At 39.0% G+C, this 21,950-nt stretch overlaps 1 protein-coding gene across 2 annotated transcripts in view; it reads left to right on the top strand.

Moving 5' to 3' along the window:
* The window catches only part of LOC121279833 (protein bicaudal D homolog 2-like), a 78,362-nt gene that overhangs the window by 44,866 nt on the left and 11,546 nt on the right, over positions 1-21,950 (top strand). For both annotated transcript variants that reach the window (XM_041191260.1, XM_041191259.1), the window contains exons 4-6: positions 2,051-2,500; positions 8,824-9,852; positions 10,219-10,370. In XM_041191260.1, coding sequence (XP_041047194.1) covers positions 2,051-2,500; positions 8,824-9,852; positions 10,219-10,370 — 1,631 coding nt within the window. The remainder of the gene's footprint in view (positions 1-2,050; positions 2,501-8,823; positions 9,853-10,218; positions 10,371-21,950) is intronic.

Genomic DNA, 21,950 nt, shown 5'->3' with positions numbered 1-21,950 from the left:
AGAAGTGGAGAAAATATCCCCAATTGTGGGGAAACCAAATCTAGAGGCCATAAATAACCTCACTGACACTGTTTTGGTTCTAACAAGGCCAATCAGCTTTTGACCTCATTGCAGCCTTGGTCCAAACATGGGCAAAAGAGCTGAATTCAAGAGGTGAGGTAAATGTGACATCAAGGTAGCATTTGACCTAGTGTTGCATCAGGGAGCTCTAGCAAAACTGAAGTCAATGGGAATCAAGGGGAAAGCTGTCCACTGGCTGGAGTCATACCTAGCACAAAGGAAGTTGGTTGTGATTGCTGGAGGTCAATGATCTCAATCCCAGGACATTGCTGCAGGAGTTCCTCAGGGTAGCGTCTGAGGCCCAGCCATCTTCAGCTGCTTCATCAATGACTTTCCCTCCATCATAAGGCCAGAGGTGATTATGTTCACTGGTGATTGCGCAATGCTCAGCACCATTCACAACTGCTCAAATACTGAAGCAGTCTATGCCAATATGCAGTAAGACCTGGACAACATTCAGTCTTGGGCTAAGTAGCAAGTAACATTCGGGCCACACAAGTGCCAGTCAAGGACTATATCCAACAAGAGCGAATCTAACCATCTGCCCTTGACGTTCAATGGCATTACCATTGCTGAATATTGCACAGTCAATATCCTGGGGTTACCATTGACCAGAAACTGAACTGCACCAGCCGTACAAATACTGTGAGTACAAGAGCAAGTCAGAGATTTGGAATTCTGTCACGAGTAACTCACCTCCTGACTCCCCAAAGCCTATCCAATATCTACAAGGACGAAGTCAGGAATGTTATGGAATATTCTCCACTTGCCTGGATAAGTGTGGCTCCAGTGAGCTCCACACCATTCAGGACAAAGCAGCCTGCTTGATTGGCACCCCATCCACCACTTAAATATCACCCCCTCCATCACTGATGCACAGTAGCAGCAGTGTGTACCATATACAAAATGCACTGGAGGAACTCGCCTAGTCTTCTTTGACAGCACCTTCCAAACCAGCAACCTTTACCATCTAGAAGGTCAAAGGCAGTAGATGCATGGGAACACTAGCTGCACGTTCCCCTCCAGGCCACACATCATCCTGACTTGGAACTATATCGCTGTTCCTTCACTGTCATTGGGTTAACTTCCTGAAACTCCCTTCCTAACAACATTGTGGGTATACCTACACCACATGGATGGCAGCGGTTCAAGAAGGCGGCCCACCACCGCCACCTTAAGGCCAGATAGGTATGGGAAATAAATGTGGGCCTAGCCAGTGACGGCCACCGTGAAATAATACATTTTTTTTTAAAAAGGTAGTAGGTTATAAATTCAGTAAGGAATTAAAGAGAAAGAGCTTCACCCAGGGTGGTTACAACGTGGAACTCAGTGCTCTAATTGCTTTGATATGCACTGACACAAAAGTAGAAGTTACAGGGGATGGAGCAGTAAAATGATGCCATACTCATCAGCAAGGGCATTGACTTGAACCAAAACTGCATTTGGTACAATCCTTAAATGTTTGACTTCTGAAAAGTAGAGATTAATCCTGTGCTAGAACAAAAATGTCAATTTTCTCCTGTACTGATGACCAATGACATTGCTTCTTCAGCTGTGTGAACAAGTCATGAAGTGAGAATCCATTGTTTCACACCAAGACATGACTTGCACAGTCCCTGACCATAACATTAGCAAGTGCATTTTTGAATGATTTGTGACCTAAAAATAACAGAACAATATAAAAATTATATCTGGAGAAGGCACTTCCTCCAAACGTTCTTCACTCTTACAGGCATGAAAAAGTTTTCTAAGCACATTTTTCCTCATATCCACAATTCATGATTAGTTTTTATCAAAACTGTCTTAATCAAATAATGAAATGTATTTATTTGAGTTTGGTATTCCCCTACCCCCATGATGCATAGATAAACACTAATATGATTATGGATAGAATTTTTGAGAGCTCATTTCAACCACATATCTGGTTACTACTGAACATAAAATGTCATTCTGCTCAGGAAATGCAGTTTATTATTTCATTATAATGCAGGTTGAATTTGAAGGTCTTAAACATGAAATCAAAAGACTTGAGGAAGACACAGAATTCCTCAACAGCCAATTGGAAGATGCCATCAGACTGAAAGAAATAGCAGAACGCCAACTTGAGGAATCCTTGGAGACACTGAAGAATGAGCGTGAGCAGAAAAACAATATGCGAAAGGAATTATCTCACTATATGAATATCAATGATTCAATGTACACTAGCCAGTTGAATATATCGCTGGATGGATTGAAGTTTAGTGACGATGGCAATGAACCAAACAATGACGAGATGATTAATGGTTATGAAAACAACAGCCTCAGCAAAATGAATGGTGATAATAAGCTGTCCACTCCTAAGAAAAATGATATCTTTAAGCCAGCACCAAGTTTGGTATCCGATTTGCTAAGTGAACTGAATATTTCTGAAATTCAAAAGCTGAAACAGCAGCTTATGCAGGTATGTGCTTTTCAATAGTTATAGTGACATGCCACAGTTGGAATTTTTGGAAATGTATTTATATGTATCAACTAATGACATTTAATCAAATTTATTATTGTGACTTCCTACTATTTTATATTTATCTAATTAATATGTAATTTTTTTTGAACAATTCAGTAAAATATTGGCAAGATAATAATTGCCTCTGTATTAACATTGTACATTTTCACTGATAACTTGGCATTGTAGAAGTTGAAGGGTGTATAGAGGAGGCATCTAAATGAACAGCAGATTAAATTTATGTTTCCTATTCAATACATTTATATGAAATTCCTCCATATTTACATGATGAAATTTGCTTTATTTTGCTCTTTTCCTCAAACCAAAACTATTACTGAAGAATAGTCTCATGCAATTGTAGAAAGGACTTTGATGAAACTCCTACCTTGAAATTTAGCAATTTATATTAATTTTATTCTAGATAACTTGTGCCATTTTGCTGAAAACAAATTGATTGCCAAATAAGCTTCCTAAACCTCAAGCAAGAATATTTACTGCACAAAGAATGAATATGTTTTTTCAATTTTAATTAAAAACACAGTTAATAGAATTGTTATTGAATTAAAGGTTTAGTAACTTCCACTTTTCTCCCATTCCTACATTATTTTTCACTTGCAGATGTTCAGCTGAGAGTGCAGCACATACAATTAGGTGTTTGATCATTTTGTCCTTGAGCCAATGGTTTGATGAATAAATGGATGAATTACCCACTAATATCCTTCCATGTCTTATGTGGAACTAGTTGGTTTCTCAATGCGAGCATCTAGTGACATAACTGAGATTGTGAACTTGCCACATAGAAATCACATGGTTCACTCCTAGATTTAACTATTCTGAGAACAGGACCTTGGTGTGTTGCCCTAAACAGTGGTCTTTAGCTTCTAGAAAGTAGTACAATATTTTGGTCAACTGCAGTTATTTATTTAATAAATCTTATTATCTACTTTTATCAATTAAGTTACTTATGGTACTTAAAATTATCACTATCTTCATCAAGTTTGGCTGTCATGAAAATGCTGTTCAACACAATTGAATATTCAAGATGTGTGGGGAGGTTGCATATTGAAATTTTAGATGTATGTCTTAAAAATGTTTATTATGAGCATTCTCATGTACTAAATGAGGATACAGTTTAATGATTTGGTTTAAATCCATAAATAGGAAATCATTGTAGGATGATGAGAGTGTTGTACCTGGGTAGGTACCAATATAGATACTATCGTGCACCTTCATAGTAGCTTTTATATCTATATCCAAATCATTATTTTAAGTTTGGTGCAGAAACAACTTGCATGCAGTTCATCAAGGCAGCCTTAATCCTATTTTGGTGGTCTATCTTGAGGACAGTAAAAGCAGCTTCGAGTTTCTCCAATAATAGAAGCTTGCTGCAATTATTTTCTTCAACTGCTGATTAATAAAGATACATATATAATTAAAACGCATTGGACTTCTAAAGCTTTGGATATTAAATTAGTACTATGTATTCAAGCAGATGGCTTTCAACAAAGAGAAACGCTATTTACCTGAATAATCCATTGAAAGAAAAGCCATTAATAAGTTTAGTTAACACTTTGAGTTTATCAGCATAGTGTTGCACAGTTTTTATTTGGCTGAGAACATGGGTGAGGGACAATTTACGAACATACAAATTAGGAGCAGGAGTAGACCATTCGGCCCCTCAAGCCTACTCTGCCATTTGATAAGATCATTGCTGACCTGATTGAATTCCCAACTCCACTTTCCTGCCTACTCCCTATATCCTTTGACTCCGTTGTTAGTCAAGAATCTATCTAACTCTGCCTTAAAAAATATTCAATAACCCTGCCTCCACTGTTGTTTGGGTAACAGAATTGCACAGGCTCACAACTCTTAAGAGAAAATATTTCTCCTCATCTCTGTCTTAAATGGAAGACACCTTATTTTTAAACTGTGTCCTCTACATCTAGTCTCTTCAGCATCTACCCTGTTAAGTCTCCTCAGGATCTTGTGTTTCAATAAAATCACCTCTTATACTTCTAAATTTCAATGGATACAGGCCCACCAGTCCTCATAAGATAACCCCTTCATCCCAGGAATCAGTTGAGTGAACCTCCTGTGCACTGCTTCTAATGCAATTATGTTCTTGAGAAAGATCAAAAATGCATGCAATACTCCAGATGTGCTCTCTCAAATGCCCTGTACAACTGTTGCAAAACTTTTCTACTTTTATATTCCATTCCCCTTGAAATAAAGAACAACATTCCATTTGCCTCTCTAATCACTTGCTGTGCCCGTATACTAGGTTTTTGTGATTCATGTACCAGAATATTCTGGTGTCTATACAGCAGAGTTCTGTAATCCCTCTCAATTTAAATAATATGCCTTTTTTTAAATCCTTCCTTTAAAAGTGGACAACCTCTCATTTTTCCACGTTATACTCCATCTGCAAAAGTTTTGCCCACTCACTAAACCTACCTATATCCCTTTGCAGACGCCTTTTGGCTCCTTCACAATGTATTGTCTTGCCTATCTCTGTGTCATCAACAATTTAGCAATTGTGCTTTCAGTTCCTTCATCCAAGTCTTTGATATAGATTATAAATAGTTGAAGCCCCAGCACTGATCCCTGTGGCACTCCTCTAGTTACAGCTTGCCAACCTGAAAATGAACCACTTATCCATACTATCTGCTTCCTTTTGACTAACCAATCCAGTATCCATGCTAATATGTTACCCTCTAAATCATAAGCTGTCATTTTGTACAGTAATCTTTAATGTGCCATCTTATCAAATAGCTTCTGGAAATCCACATTCAAAGGTTCCTCTTTATCCACATTGGTTGTCATTTCCTCAAACAACTCTAATAAATTAGTCAAACATGATGTCCCTTTCACAAAACCATGTTGACTCTGCCTGATTGCATTAAGGTTTTCTAAGTCCCCTGTTATAACCTCCTTAATAACAGATTCTAGCATTTTTCCTATGACAGTTGTTAGCCTGTAGTTTCCTGCTTTCTGTCTCCCTCCTCTCTTGAATAGAGGAGTTACATTTGCTATTTTCCAATCTGAAACCTTTCCTGAATCTAAGGTATATTGGATAATTGCAAACAGTGCACCTGCTATCTCTGCAGCCACTTCTTTTAAGACTCTAGGATGCAGGCCATCGGGTCCAGGGACTTGTCAGCTTCTAGTTCTAATAGTTTTTTCAGTATCCTTTCCCTGATGATTGCAATTGTTTTGAGTTCTCCCTCCCATTCACCTCTTGAATTACAGGTATTTTTGGGGTGCTGTATGTGTTTTCTACAGTGAAGGTAGACACACAGTATCTATTCAATGCTTCCACCATTTCCTTATTTCCCATTCATTCCCCAGACTCACTCTAGAGGACCCTTTAGTTACTCTGTTACTTTTTAAATACATGTAGAAACTCTTAGCATCTGTATTCTAATTGCTCCATTTTTTTAGTCACTCTTTGTTGATTTTAAAATTCTGTCCTACCACTAATCTTTGCAGAATTGTATATTTTTTCCTTTCAATTTGATACTATCCATAACTTCCTTCGTTAGCCACAAATGGTACATTCTTCTCTTAGAGTCTTTCTTTCTCACTAGAATGTATTTTTGTTGAGTGTAATTAATTATTGCCTTAAAGGTCTGCCACTGCATCTATACTGACCGACTCCTTAACCTAATTTTCCAGTTCACTTTAGCCAGCTCTGCCTTTATACCCTTATACTTGCCTTTATTTAAGTTTAAAACACTCGTCTTCGATCTACTCTTCTCTCCCTCAAATTGAATGTGAAATTCAATCATGTTATGATCACTGCCACCTAGAGGCCCCTTTACTATAAGATCATTAATTAATCCTGTCTCATTACATATTACCAGGTCTAGAATAGGCTGCTCTCCAGTTGCCTCTGGTACATGATGCTCTAGGAAACTGTCCCGAAAACACTCTATGAAATCGTCTTCCAGGCTGTCTTTGCCAATCTGATTTGTCAAATCTATATGTAGCTTAAAAATCCATGATTATTGCTCTACCTTTCTTACAAGTCCCAATTATTTCTTCCTATATACCCCGTCCTACAATGATTACTGTTAAGGGGCCTATTAATTACTCCCAGAAGTGATTTCTTATCATTTCTAATTCTCATCTCTACCCAATTGATTTGATACCTTGATCTTTAGAACTAAAGTCATCTCTCGCTATTGTACTAATGTCATCCTCAATTAGCAGAGCTACCTCACCACCTTTTTCTAGCTTTCTGTCCTTCAAAAACATCAAGTACCTTGAATGTTAGGTCCCAGCCTCGGTCACTAAGAAGGTTTGCTCGACTCATCCCTGGGATGAAGGGCTTATCCTATGAAGAAAGGTTGAACAGGTTGGTTGGACCTAAACCCATTGGAGTTTAGGAGAATAAGAGTTGTTTTTATTGAAACATATAAGATCTTGAGTTGATTTGACAGGGTGGATACCCAAAGGATGTTTCCTTTTGTGGGGGAGACTAAAACTAGGGGACATATTTTAAGAATAAGAGGTCTACCTTTAAGACAGAGATGAGAAGAATTTCTTTTTCTGAGGATAGTTAGTCTGTGGAACCCTCTTCCCCAGAAAGTAAGTGGACCACAACAACTGGATCCTCCCCTTCCCACTCCAGCCCCAAGCAGAACTCTCGCACCAGGTAGGCAACACAGTCTCCTGGACTTTTGCTTTTGGCTGCAGAGAACTGTGCCTATCCCCCTGATTATACCGCCCCCTACTTCCACTGCTTTTCTATTTATTCCCCTTCCCCTGGCTTGAATAGCTTCCTGTACCATGGTGCCATGGTCAGTTTGCTCATCTACCCTGCAGCCCCCACACACATCCATACAAGCTGAAAGAATCTCAACCTGTTGGACAATTGCAAGGGCTGAGGATCCTCCACCTCTGCCTTCTCGATCCCCTTACCTGCCTCGCTCGTAATCACACCCCACTTTCCTTGACCACTGACCAAATCAAAAGATCCTAGCCTAAGGGGTGTGACTGCCTTCTGGAATAAAATGTCTGGGTATCTTACCCTTCCCTGATGCATTGCAGTGCCTATAGCTTGACTTCCAGCTCATTGACTCTGAGCTGAAGCTCCTCGAGTCACAGACTCTTATTTCACGCCCCTAAGTGGCGTGCCGACTTGCCGATGTGGTCCTGCCACCCAGCGATTTTGAAAGAGGTGTTGGGTCCTGTGTAATAGCCATCTGTCCAAACATATTGGGTAACTAATTAAGCCACTTGGCTTAATTAAGAGCCTTTTTCCAACCCTAACTGGACATTCAGTCCAGTGCCTGGGGTACTCACTGTGTCAGGAGGCTGCACATGAAGCCTCCCAGCAGCAGGGCAGGTGGGAGGCAGAGCTCCAATCGTCACTCCGAAAATTAGTCACAACTGTGGTAGTGCTTATTACTGGAGACTGTTTTCTCCCTAATATCTGAGGGCCCTAACCCTTCTGGCACTAACCCTCCTGGCTATCTTACATAGCTAATTTGTGGCTGGTGACAGGGAATGGAAGTGCCCATACTTTGTCCTACCTACTTTAGCAGCTCCACCTCTGACGTTGGGACTGCCGATCTATTCCTGCTGGACAGTCTCCTATTGGCCCTCCAAGCCTGCCCGCCATCCTTAATTAGATGGGACTCCCAGAGATTGCCACTAAATTGGCTGAAATTGGCTGCCTCCTTCAAAATTGCCCTCTGGTCCCACCAAAGGCATTTGTGGGTTCCCAACCCACATTTTATTGTGATGGTGGGATCAAGACCTGGAAATGCAAATTCAGCCATCAGAATCCATATTTATGTTGAAGTTTGCTTGATAATAGATTTTCACCAAAGTCAGGCATATATGGATCCCTTAGACCAGAGGAAGTTTGTCAATTGGGGCGCAATACCTAACGGCCTGCTTATAGTTCTCTGCTTTGTGATCACTTGCCATGAGCTCCTTAACTGTATAATTTTATAAGTAACTCTTTCAATATGCTGCATTTGTAGATGAAATTAGTAAAAGATTCACCCAAGCTTTCCACTTTGACCAATATTTATTCACCACTAGCTTCACTGAAATAGATTTTTTGAAAATTATTTCATTGGTTTGTGTGACTTTGCTGCACACAAATCGGTCATCAAACTTCCTGACATTATGCCAGTGACTACGCTTCAAAATACTTCAATGGCTGTAAAGCGCTTTGGGATGTCTTAGGATTTTGATAGGTGCTATATAAATGCAAATTCATTCTTTCACTATTTCTTACCTTCATTTCTTACTACCACACATTTTAGGTGGAAAGGGAGAAGACCACATTACTTGCCACTCTCCAAGAGTCTCAAAAGCAGCTGGAACATGCAAGAGGTGCTTTGTCAGAACAGCACGAGAAAGTTAACAGACTCACTGAGCATGTCAGTGCCATGAAGAAACTTCAGGCTAGCAAAGAACGACAGACTTCACTTGATAATGAAAAAGAGCGAGACAGTCATGAAGATGGGGATTACTATGAAGTAGATATAAATGGACCTGAGATTCTGGAGTGCAAATACAAGGTAGCTGTTGCTGATGTAAATGAACTTAAGGAAGAGCTAAAAAATTTGAAGGCCAAGTACACTGATTATGAGAACAAATATGAAAAAGAGAAGACCAGCAATGAAAATGAAATCCAAGTATTGACAGAAAAACTTACATTACTGGAGAAAACTAATAAACAAGACCGGGACCAGGTAATCTGCCTAGAAAAGGAGCTGAAGAAAGTAAATGAGGTAGCTGAAGGGACCCAAGGTAGCTTGACTGTTGCTCAAGATGAGCTGGTCACTTTCAGTGAAGAATTAGCAAATCTGTACAACCATGTTTGTATGTGCAACAATGAGACACCCAACCGGGTAATTTTGGATTACTTCAAGGAAGGCAAAGATGTTCGCAGTAGTCCAGAAGGTAGAGAAAGAAGATCGCCAGTTCTGCTGACTAAGGGACTTTTTCCAGGAGAGATTGGAAAAATTGAAAATGGTAATGGAGACACTGTACCATCTTCTGCTTCACCTTTGCCCACCCCATTGTCTTATTCCAGTGATCCACGCAAAGAGCCGATGAATATTTACAACCTGATTGCTGTCATTCGAGACCAGATCAAGCACCTTCAAAAAGCAGTTGACAGATCAACAGAACTATCCAAACAACGCGCTACATCGCCTGAACTTGGGCCAGTGGCAGACAAAGACAAAGAAGTATATATGGATGAGATCTTGAAACTGAAGTCCTTGTTGAGCACCAAGAGAGAACAAATAGCAACACTGAGGACTGTCCTCAAAGCAAACAAGCAGGTAGAGAAGAGATCATTCTAAAATTGGATTTCAAACATTGATTAGCTACATACTGTTTAATATAAAGTTGTGGCTGTATCACATCTCTGGTTGTCAGTTATCCAGTTAATAGCATCATCAATAAATGTAACTTTAATCAGTGAGTTATTCATGTTAACTAGCTACTTTCAGGTGCACTTAAATTATTGTAATCTTCATTCTAAATCTATATGTAATGAGACTGATGTGCATGCACACCACTTTTGGACTGCTAACAGCTCAAATTTATATACTGCCTTTATTGCAAATAGTCATATTTCTGGGTTGCATTTTTAGTTTAAAAGTATAAAAATTAGATCAAAATATTTAAAATTGTTTATTCCTTAGACTGCTGAAGTAGCCCTTACAAATCTGAAGAGTAAATATGAAATCGAGAAAGCTATGGTCACCGAGACCATACTGAAACTGCGTAATGAGCTCAAGGCTTTAAAAGAAGATGCTGCAACCTTCTCATCCTTGAGAGCCATGTTTGCAACAAGGTAAAGATTATATTCTTAATTTTGGTTGAATATGTAAATAAGATTTTTCGCTTGTTCCATTTTCTTTTTTCAGTCAGCTTCCTTCCTTTCTTTTGGACTTTGTACCTGCCTCAACTAAGGGAGGAAGGACAATACCTTGCCCCCATGTAACTGCCCAGATAGGTGAGGGGAAACCTGCAGCATTGCTGATTTACCCCAGATTTGTGTTTGATTGCATTTTGTGTAAAGTCAACGCCCTGAAGAAGTTGGATTAAATTGGCAAATACTATATGATAAATCAGATTCAACCAGGTTCTGTCACTACGAGCTACAGTATATTGAACAACATACAATGACACCACAGTAGGCATTATGGAAATGCATTTTAACACAGTATGTAATACTTTCTTTATTATTTGCTGTACAGATTGAAATAATTATTAGTAGTGTGCTTAAGGCAAGTGATTGGTTTAATTTTCCCTTTGCCGAACCACTGTCTTGTTTTTCTTCTTTAATTCTCCATACGGCCTCCCATTCTTTCGGTGGTCTGGAGACATCCTCCTTTTTCTCCCTCATGTTTTTATTTCCCTTCCAATGATTCCTTCTAACACGTCTTAACATTCCATTCCTGTCCAATTTATGTATCCTTTTCTGAATCAATAAGAAAGGGATGACTTGCATTTATGTAGCAACTCTTATAACCTCAGGACTTCCCAATGCACTTCACAGCCAATAAATCACTTTTTGAAGTGTAGTCACAGTTGTAATATAATAAATGGCAATGTGATAATCAGGTATTTTATTTTTTAGTGATGTTGGCTGATGAATAGATATTGGCCAGAGAGAATCCTGCAACTTTCTACATAATTGTGCACTGGTGTGTTATATAACTAACCAAACTATTTTTTTCATGTCACATTGCCAACACTACCTCATTACTTTCCTTATCTATATCAAACACTTCACTAACTTTTGTTCAGCTGTCTACTTAATTGTTCAGTCAGGTTTCTCTTCCAGTGATAATATCAAGTTTATTTGAGTTGGTAGCACTATCAGCTCAGAGTCCGAAAATAATTGGTCATTATCACCCCTGAGTCAGAAGGTGTGGGTTCAAGCCCCACTCCAGCAACTTGAGCCCCAAAATATCTAGGCTGACATTTCAGTGTATTACTGAGGGATTGTTGGAGTTGAAGTCTTTTGAATGAGATTTTACCCTGAGGCCCTGCCTGCTCTCTCAGGTGTATATATAAGGTCACATGCCATTATTGAGCAGAAGAGTTATCATCAAAGTGATCCAATACCACTAAGAAGAATTAACATACGAATTAGGAGCAGGAGTAGGCCACTCGGCCCCTTGAGCCTGCTCCACCATTCAGTTAGATCATGGCTGATCTGAATGTAACCTTAATCTCACAATCCTGCCTACCCTGATAATCTTTCACCTCCTTGTTAATCAAGAATCTAGCTCTGCCTTAAAAATATTCAAAGACTCTGCTTACACCATCATTTGAAGGAGAGTTCCAAAGACACCCAACCCTCTGCAAGAAAAAATTTCTCCTCATTTGCCTTAAATGAGCGACCCCTTATTTTTAAACAGTAACCCCTAATTCTAGATTCTCCCACAAGAGGCAACATCCTCTCCACATCCACCCTGTCAAGATCCCTCAGGATCTTGTAAGTTTCAATTAAGTCGCCTCTTACTCTTCTAAATTCAAGTGGATACAAGCCTAACATGTCCAGCTTTTCCTCATAAGACAGCCTGCTCATTCCTGGTATTGGCCTAGTAAACCTTCTCTGAACTGTTAAAGCATTTACGTTTTTCCTTACATGAGGAGACCAGTACTGTACACACTACTCCAGATGTGGCCTCACCAGTGCCCTATACAACTGAAGCATAATCAATTCCCCTCACAATAAATGATATTCTATTAGCTTTCCTAATTACTTGCTGTACTCGCATGCTAACCTTTTGTGATTCATGCACTTGGACACCCAGATCCCTCTGAATCTCAGAGCTCTGTAGTCTCTCACTATTTAGATGATGAGCTTTTTTATTATTCCTGCCAAAATGAAGAATTTCACATATGCCCATATTATACTCCATTTGCCAGATCTTTGCCCACTCACTTAACCTATCTATGTTACTTTGTGGCCTCCTTACATCCTCGTCACAGTTTACTTTCCTACCTACCTTTGTGTTGTTATTATCAAGTTGCTGTTTATGGGAGATTACTGTGCACAAATTAGCTAATGAATTTCTTACGTTATTACAGTGACTACACTTCGGAAGCACTTCATGAGATGTAGAGTGCTTTGGGACATCCTGAGGTCATAAAAGGCACTATATAAATGCACCTCTTTCTTTCCAATTTTTCCTATTGTAACCCTCTCACTTCCTTGCCACATCTGCCATCTTGAGCATATACTTCGTATATATGTAAACTGTTTCTTCTGATGCAACTGTTCCTCAGTTTTTAAAGTGCTCACTTTTTCACCTGTTTTCCTAGAAACCTTCATGACATTGCTCTTACCCGCAATACAAATAATTCATAATCCATTGCTGCAGCAATCAGGCTGTCTAGCAACAGCTGTATTCCAGTAATGATGTTTTCTAGCAGGGCTTCATTATCAGCAAATCTGACAGGTTTCACGAGCCAAACTCCAATTTTCACTCCTCCTTTATCTGATTAAGCATTTCTCATGATACCAGCATACACATTGAAAAACACAGACGATAAACAACATCTGTGTCACATTCCTCTTCCAGTCACTTCTTCTGGTTTCCATCTTCTCACTTAAGATTTGCGGTTTGATCCATATACAAAGCCTTTATTAGGCATCTGTCTCTCCACCCAACACCAATGTTGGTCAATACCTCCATTAGTTTGACCCAGTTCGTTCTATCAAAGGCTTTTTCAAAAACTGCAAAGCAAATGTACACATACTGATTATGTCCTAAACTGTTCTCTTGCGGAACTCTAATTATCCCTCTTGCCTCTCTTGTTCCACATCCTTTGCGAAACACAAATTGATCTTTGGCAAGATTTTGTTCTGCTTTTGCTTTTGATATCTTTGTATGTAATAGTATAAAATTTGAAGCATTTGGAATCAAACTGACTGTTTCCAGCATTTTGTTTAAGGTATTATGATTATTTTCATGAAATCATCTGGCTATTCCTTTTTCAAGTAAATAGCTTTATAGCAACCAACAAGTTTGTTTGTTACCTTCCCTCCCATGGTGTTAATTCATTATGCTGTGAATTAATTAACTCCTGTGAATTTTCCATTCTTAACCTAATTTATTGCAACACTTGCTTCACAGTGAAGGACTTCAGGGCCCATGCAATCAACTTCCATTTCCAATTCCTTCCCTATTTCAATGTTGACTTGATTTTCATTTTTTGCATATCATTCTTAAATACTTGAAAGCATTATTGTACAATAAAAATCTAAATATAGCAATATTAAGAGATCACATTGTAAAGTAAAGGGATACCAGTTTTGCCATTGTGATACATTTTCAGTAAGAAGCAAAGCAGTTCAGATAATTGCTTTAATCTGATCCATTTGCCTCTGGGATCTCGCTTTTGTGCAGAGCCCAAAGGTTTTGACAAAGTTGGACTGTGGAAAAGAAAGTCCAGTTGTATAATGATGGAAATATAGCTTAACATAGCAGTAATTGGGCATTGCTTGGACTATTTCGCAAGTTTGAAATAAAAATAGTCATGATGACTTACTAAATAAATGCAGGACTACAGAATAACATTTGGCTTGTTCCATGGCCCTCACCTAAAATTGAGAACAGATGATCAAACCAATATGCAAGCACAATAAATTTGTACGATCAAAGCAATCGGCTTTGTTTGTTAAGTAAAATATTGGTTTGACTATATCCATAAAACACAGGAGTGCCAGTTGTGTTCATAGTTATAAAATAAAAGAACTGTAGTTTTTATTTTTAACATTCGAGGTTATGCAAGGTATGGATTAACTGAGGCTGAAAACTTTTCTAAATAATTAGTTTTAAGGCACACAGCTTTACATGTAGAGATGCTTACAATCTTAGCCAGTCTTAGAACTCAAGTCAGAAGGATCAATTACTTTGCCTAGGAGACTAAGGGGTAAATTCTTTATTAAAGCCTTCTTTGAACTGCTTCAGGTCTGTCTGCTAGAAATCACTTTTTACATGGCTTTGTTTGTACTGTTGCTACTATTATAAAATAGCTTCTGATGCCAGCTTTCCCAAGTTCCAACCAGACAGTTGTATCTCTAGCCATGTTTTACTCCTCAAAAGTGGTGCAAATCTTGCCACAGCAGTTAGTTTCTCTGCAGTCATTATGAAGGAATCATAAACTTGACCAAGTTCAAAAGATCTTAACGGTTCTGTGTTGAAAAGTATTCAGGATTTCTAGTCCATCCATTTAGTTTTCCTTAAAAACCGGTATTAAAGTTTCATGTTGAAACATCCAAAATCTTTCAAAAGTCTGATGCAAAGTGTCATCCCCTCATTTCTTGATGGGCGGACCAGCATTGACAATTGGACATGTAGGATCCAATACTCTTGCGCTCTAATGTTAGCAAAATAGTACATTAGTTTAAAAGTAGCATAATGTTAATGGAAAGTACTAAAAAGCTATTTCCCCATATTTGGTGCAAGTATATTATTCCTACATTTGTGTTAGAAAGCATCTTTACTGATTTGTAAACCAAAATGTTCCATAAATCAAAACTCCATTTCAAATAAATCCACATGTCAGGGTTGTAAATCAGTCATGAAGCAATCTAAAGTTGTGGCTTCATTAAAAACGGCATACAGGATTCATAAGTAATTAGTTGTGACTTTCAAGATTATAATCTTTGCGTTACGGTATTCACAAGTGGGCAAAATTGGAGAAGTTTGATCAAACTCATGGGTACCCAAAGGTGGAAATTACAAATGGGATATATATTTTAGGTATTAATAGAACACGGAAACTTCTTAATATTGGACAAGAAAATCCCCAGGTTTTGCAGGGCCTGAAGGAGTACTCCTGCTGGCCCTGGAGGAAACCATTGATTTTCTAAAAAGAAAATGTAATGGCTTTTTTGTGTCTCTCCTGGATCTGGCATTCCTTCGTGCTGTGTGGCTGCTGAGAGTTAAAATAACACTGGGGTCTGAATTGTTATCAGACCTCAAATTTGAATCTCAGTGGGCTTCTTGTCTGCCTGGCCAAGGTGCACTCGTTGCAATGGTGCACGGCTCAAGGGCCAGGTGACTGCAAACATTTTAACCCCCCGCAATATGCCTCATCCTTGTCAAGCACAGGAAGCTAAAATCTGACTACTTGGATTTTATTAGTTGCAGTAATTAAAATGCTTCATCATTTTAATTTCCCAATTGATACAAACTAGACACTTACTTTTCTAGTTGATCGTATTTTTGAGAGAGGCTTCAAATTGTACAGGCATTGGCATGATGGGCTGAATGACCACCTTTGGTGATTTATCCTCTAATTTTTACTGAAAAAATTGATTTGGAAAAAAAATGCTTATTTTATGGCATTGCCATTGTACTATCACTTTCTGCCATCATTACAAGTATTTTTCATTAAATAGCTTTGTTTAGTTGCTGTTTTGAGTTGCTTCACCAGTATTTAGATGGTATGACATGTTATTCAAATGTGTTCTTTGTAATCTATTGTGCTTTATATTTTCAGGCACACAGTATTTATATGCTAATAGTGTGAAAGATGTAGACCTTCACTGAAACTTGTTTTGCAGTATTCTTTGCTATATGTTATGAATATTGATTTAAACAGAAGTTTGCTGAAGACTTGATATGTTGCAGATTTATAATCTCAAATCATCTGGATTTATTTACAACTGTTTTCTGTTGATTTGCTAATTGTAGGAGACATTTTAAAGAATTCTGTGCATCCTGAAGAATTTTTACAAACCTTTTAGCTTCACAAAATTTGAAGGAAGTCAATGTGACTTATCCCTGTTAAAGTATGAAAAGGTTGAGGTTGGCTCATCAATATAAAGCTCATTTTAAAATGATCCAAAACGTATAGTGTATGTTCTTAATTTGTTTGGAACATTCACTTTTTTTAAAACTAAAATTGTATTAACATGATAGTACAGAATGATCATAAAATGTTCTTTTTAATTAACAGAATGTTTGTCTTTATAATCTACAATCAATTTTATAAAACAATTTTACATGCTGTTTGTCTCAAATTACAGCCTCAGGTGTTTCTTTTTTTTTTCTCGTTGCCCGTAATGGTATTAGTACATGCTTGATAGTCAGGATATGGTGAGATTAAGCTCCAAGACTTCTTCAGAATAACACACCAACTAACTGTGCAGTCAGTTTAGCAGTTTGTTTTGTTTTGCCTTTAAGATTAAATACTGCACATTGAACAGAGAACTTAAAATAATAAAAGGTTTTGATAGAATAGACACAAAGAAACTATGCCCCTCTGATGGGGGAAGTCCGGAATAAGAGACCAGATCATAAAATTAGAGCAAAGCATTCACATGTGCAGTTAACAGGCATTTTATTCCGTACAAATAGCAGTGGAAATGTGGATGCAGGATCAATTAAAATTTTCAAGCAAAGATTGACAGATTTTACTAAGTAAAGATACCGAAAGATATGGATTAAAGGTGGGTAAATGGAGTTGAGGTATCAATGTTCTAATAAGTGGCCTAACAAGCTTGAGGGAGTGAGTGGCTTACTCCAGTTTCTACGTACTTATGTGAGGAAAGATCTCTGTTCAATGTGCAGTATGAAACCTTAAAAGCAAACCAAAACAGACTGCTAAACTGATTGCACAGTTAGTTGGTGTGTTATTCTGAAGAACAGTCTTGGAGCTTAATCTCACCATATCCTGATTATCAAGTGTGTATCAATTGTAATAGGGCTAATGAGAAGCTAAATTTTCAAACAAAGAAACACCTGAGGCTGTAATTTGAGACAAACAGCAAGTAAGTTTTTTTTTGTAAAATGGATTATAGATTATAATGACAAACATTCTATTAATTAAAAAGAACGTTTTATGATCATTCTGCACTACCACGTTAATACAATTTTAGTATAAAAAGTGAATGTTCCATACAAATTAGGAACATGCACTATACATTTTTGATAATTTTAAAATGAGTTTTACAAACTCTAACCTCAACCCTTTCATACTTCAACAGGGATAAATCACATTGACTTCCTTCAAATTTTGTAAAGCTCAAAGCCATCAAACTTGTGAACTCAACTTATTCAATATTTCCTCAAAATTTAACCTTTTAAGAAATATTATGTGGTAAATTTGCAATGTAACTCCTCAAGGCTGAGGTGCAGTGCCCAGCACTGACTGCATATCTCTAGATTGGATCTGACCAAGGCTCTGTTTAACTGGAGCATAATTTCCTCCCCTTTATCTCAAGGGGGTTTGAATACAAAGACCAACATTCCACTCGCCTATTAGTAAATTGTGTACATGGACAAACAAATTGCTTTGCTCCTTCACGGTTTATATCTAGTCTCTCATCATTAAGAAAATATTCTGAATTGCCTTTAGTACAATCATATAGCAAGAGGCTGTTCATCATTACCTGTGCTGGATCTTTGAAAGAGCTATTCAGTTAGACCCACTGTTTCTCCATAGCCCAATATATATTCAATTCTCTTGTAAGTTACGATCAAAATCCACTACCTTTTGAGGCAGTACACTTCAGATAACTATAACTCACAGTGCAAAAATATTTCTCATCACTACTCCTTTGATTCTTTTGTTTATTGATCCTCCTGCCAATGGAAACAGTTTCTATCTACTTCATCAAAAAGAACCTTCAAAATGTTGGACACCTTTATTGAATCTCCCCTTAACTTCTCTGCTCAGCAAGTCTGGCAGCCCCTATTAGAGAGAGAAACAGTTGGTGTTTCGGGTTTGTGACAGACCTGAAATGTTACTTCAGTTTTTTTCCCCACGGATATTGCCAGACCTGCTGAATATTTCCAGCATTTTCCGTTTTTGCATAATTAGAGTAAATATTCTCAGCACTTTCGCCATAACCTTTCTTGGATTGAAAGTGTGATTGCCTTACACTTCACCACATTGAACTTCATCTGCACATTTGCCAATTCGCTTAGTCCCTTTGTAACTTCTTGCTATATAACTTGCTGTTCCTTCTGAAAAAGAGGAAATAATGATCTCCCTGTTCCTAATGCAAACATTCAAATTTGTCTTCTGTTCTCTAAATTTTACAGGAAACCATGTCAGCTTTGAAACACATTTTCCCCACTGCCACATTTTGCCCCCCAATAAAACATTGCCTCAGTGACCAAATGTTTGGCCTTTGCAGGGGCACACTATTTTTATTCATTCATGGGATGTGGGCTTTGCTGGCTGGGCCAGCATTTATTGCCCATCCCTAGTTGCCCTTGAGAAGGTGGTGGTGAGCTGCCATCTTGAACCGCTGCAGTCCATGTGGTGTAGGTACACCCACAGCGATGTGAGGAAGGGAGTTCCAGGATTTTGACCCAGTGACAGTGAAGGAACTGTGAAATATTTCCAAATCAGGATGGTGAGTGACTTGGAGTGAACTGACAGGTGGTGGTGTTCCCATCTATCTGATGCCCTTATCCTTCTAGATGGTAGGTGTCATGGGTTTGTAGGGTGCTGCCGAAGGAGCCTCGGTGAATTCCTGCAGTGCATCTTGTAGGTGCTGCTACTGTGCATCAGTGGTGGAGGGAGTGAGTGTTTATGGATGTGGTGCCAATCAAGTGAACTGCTTTGTCCTGGACGGTGTCAAGCTTCTTGAGTGTTGTGGGAGCTGCACTGATCCAGGAAAGTGGGGAGTATTCCATCACAATTCTGACTTGTGTCTTGTAGATGGTGGACAGGCTTTGGGGAGTCAGGAGGTGAGTTCCTGACCGTAGCCTCTGACCTGCTCTTGTAGCTACAGTATTTATATGGCTAGTCCAGATCAGTTTCTGGTCAATGGTAGCCCCCAGGTTGTTGATAGTGGGGGATACAGTGATGGTGATGCCATTGAATGTCAAGGAACGTTTTGGTGAAGCTGGTCATTGCCTGACACTTGTGTGGCATGAATGTTACTTGCCACTTGTTAGCCCAAGCCTGGATATTGTCCAGGTCTTGCTGCATTTGGACATGGACTGCTTCAGCATCTGAGGAGTCACGAATGGTGCTGAACATTGTTCTGTCATCAGTGAGCATCCCCACTCCTGACCTTATGATGGAAGGAAGGTCATTGATGAAGCAACCGAAATTGGTTGGGCCGAGGACACTACCCTGAGGAACTCCTGCAGTGATACCCTGGAGCTCAGATGACTGACCTCCAACAACCACAACCATCTTCCTTTGTTCCAGGTATGACCCCCAACCAGCGGAGAGTTTTCCCCCGATTCCCATTGACTCCAGTTTTGCTAGGGCTCCTTGCTGCCACATTTAGTCAAATACGGCCTTGATGTCAAGGGCAGTCACTTTCACCTCACATAAATAAGGAAGCCATCAAATGAAACTAAAATGCTAAGTGTATACTTTTCTTCCCAAATATTATCATGAAATCAAGCAAGTTTTCATCACTCAAAATCACCTGAAGCAATAATAGCTGAAAGCAAAGTCATTGCAAGGCTACAGAGAGGCATCATGGGCTATGGTCAATTTTGGCAAAGCACAAGAACACTTGGCCACAGATGTGGTTCAGGTGATTTTATTAAAAGAAAGGGGAAAAATCAGACTTTAGAAATCATAAGTCTGTGAACTTGGTAATGGCAGTAGAAAAGCTGTTACATATATGCAGACTTGGGTGGAGTGGCCTCCTTCAGTGCTGTCCTCTTCTTTGAGTAGTTTATGATCGATTAGAGAGTTTGACAAGCATTTGGAAGCCCCTTTGGCTTCAGGAGAATTGTATCCTCTGAAGAAGTGACCAGAATGATGTATGTAGATTGTTCAGTTGGTTTTTAATGGATACCTTGATCTTCAAAAAGTGTTTAACAAAGTTTCTATTAGATGGCAATTCATAAGAAATTGGATCTCGTATACCTTGTATAGGTATGAATGGCCTAACAGCACTGAAGGTGTACCTACATCACGCGGACTGCAGTGGTTCAAGAAGTTGGCTGAACACCACTTTCTTGAGGTCAGTTAGGGATGGGCAGTAAATGCTGGCCTTGGCAGCGACACCCATGTCCCATGAACAAATTTTTAAAAACCTAGTTGAAATTATATAAGCAGAGGAATGTGTCTGATTTTGGGCCCAGTTATGGGCAGACTTTCTCAGGCTTCTGTGCTGGATCCAACATAGTCATTTCCATTCTTCATCTAGAGGAGTGCCTAACCATTCAATCATTCTTAAATTGGTGAACAATAGAAAACTATGCTCAAGGATTGATAATGTGGAACAAAAGAATTAGGTTAGCTGAATTGGATTCGTTGGGTCTATGAGTGATGTCTGTTAAATGCTGATTAACGTAGACAAATTCAATAGTTTCTGTTTGGTATTGTGACAAATATCTGGTTCATGTTAATATTTTAGAGGTAATGTTTAATTCTGGGAAGATTGTTGTTTTGAAGATAAGGTAACTAAAATGCTGGGCTTTAGAAATTGCCTAAAAGAAAATGGCAGATTATCCATGTTTGTTTAATTGATTCAGAAGAGATAGAGCTATAAAACAGCAGGTAGGCTTACTTAGCTGGAAAACTGGAGAAGTGATGCCTACACTGCTTGCAAAGAAGTGCAGTCCACAGAGATGTTTTGTTTTGGGAGTTAGAGTTAAAGTAGGTTAAAAACATTCAGTGAATTCTGAAAGGCTGCATCATCATGGAGATGGATGGAACTTCAGGAGATTCTCTGGTTTCAGTTTGAGTGCACTGCAGCAGGGGAAGAGGCTCCTGACTGATAAGGTGCTGCTGTTAGCAGGCTCAGGCATTTGGGCTCAGAAAACCCTTGGGAGCTGTTCAGTATAGTGAGGACATCCTGAGGAGCTGAGAACAGGTGGAAGATCTCTGGTCTCATGCTGAAGACAGTTAGGGCTCAGAGAAGCCCCGAGAGTCATTTACAGCTCAGTGCAGCTGGGAGACTGGAGTTAGGAAAAACCCAGGGGCAGTGCCAGCTTGGAGCAAAAGAGCTGGAATTGTGCAACTTTGTGAATCCATAAGACCTAAGACATAGGAGCAGAAATTAGGCCATTCAGCCCATTGAGCCTGCTCTGCCATTCAATCATGGCTGATAAGTTTCTCAACCCCATTCTCCCGCCTTCTCCCCGTAACCTTTGATCCCCTTACCAATCAAGAACCTATCTATCTCGGTCTTAAATACACTCAAGGACCTGGCCTCCACAGCCTTCTGTGGCAATGAATTCCATAGATTCACCACTCTCTGGCTAAAGAGGTTTCTCCTCATCTCTGTTCTAAAAGGTCTTCTCTTTACTCTGAGGCTGTGCCCTCGGGTCCTAGTCTCTCCTACTAATGGAAACATCTTCACCACGTCCACTCTATCCAGGTCTTTCAGTATTCTGTAAGTTTCAATCAGATCCCCCCTCATCCTTCTAAACTCCATCGAGTATAGACCCGGAGTCCTCAAATGTTCCTCATATGTTAA

This window comes from Carcharodon carcharias, chromosome 7 (assembly GCF_017639515.1).
Source record: "Carcharodon carcharias isolate sCarCar2 chromosome 7, sCarCar2.pri, whole genome shotgun sequence".
NCBI classification, from domain to species: Eukaryota; Metazoa; Chordata; class Chondrichthyes; order Lamniformes; family Lamnidae; genus Carcharodon; species Carcharodon carcharias.
Note: the sequence above shows the minus strand (reverse complement) of the source record. Positions and strands in the feature narration are given on the sequence as shown.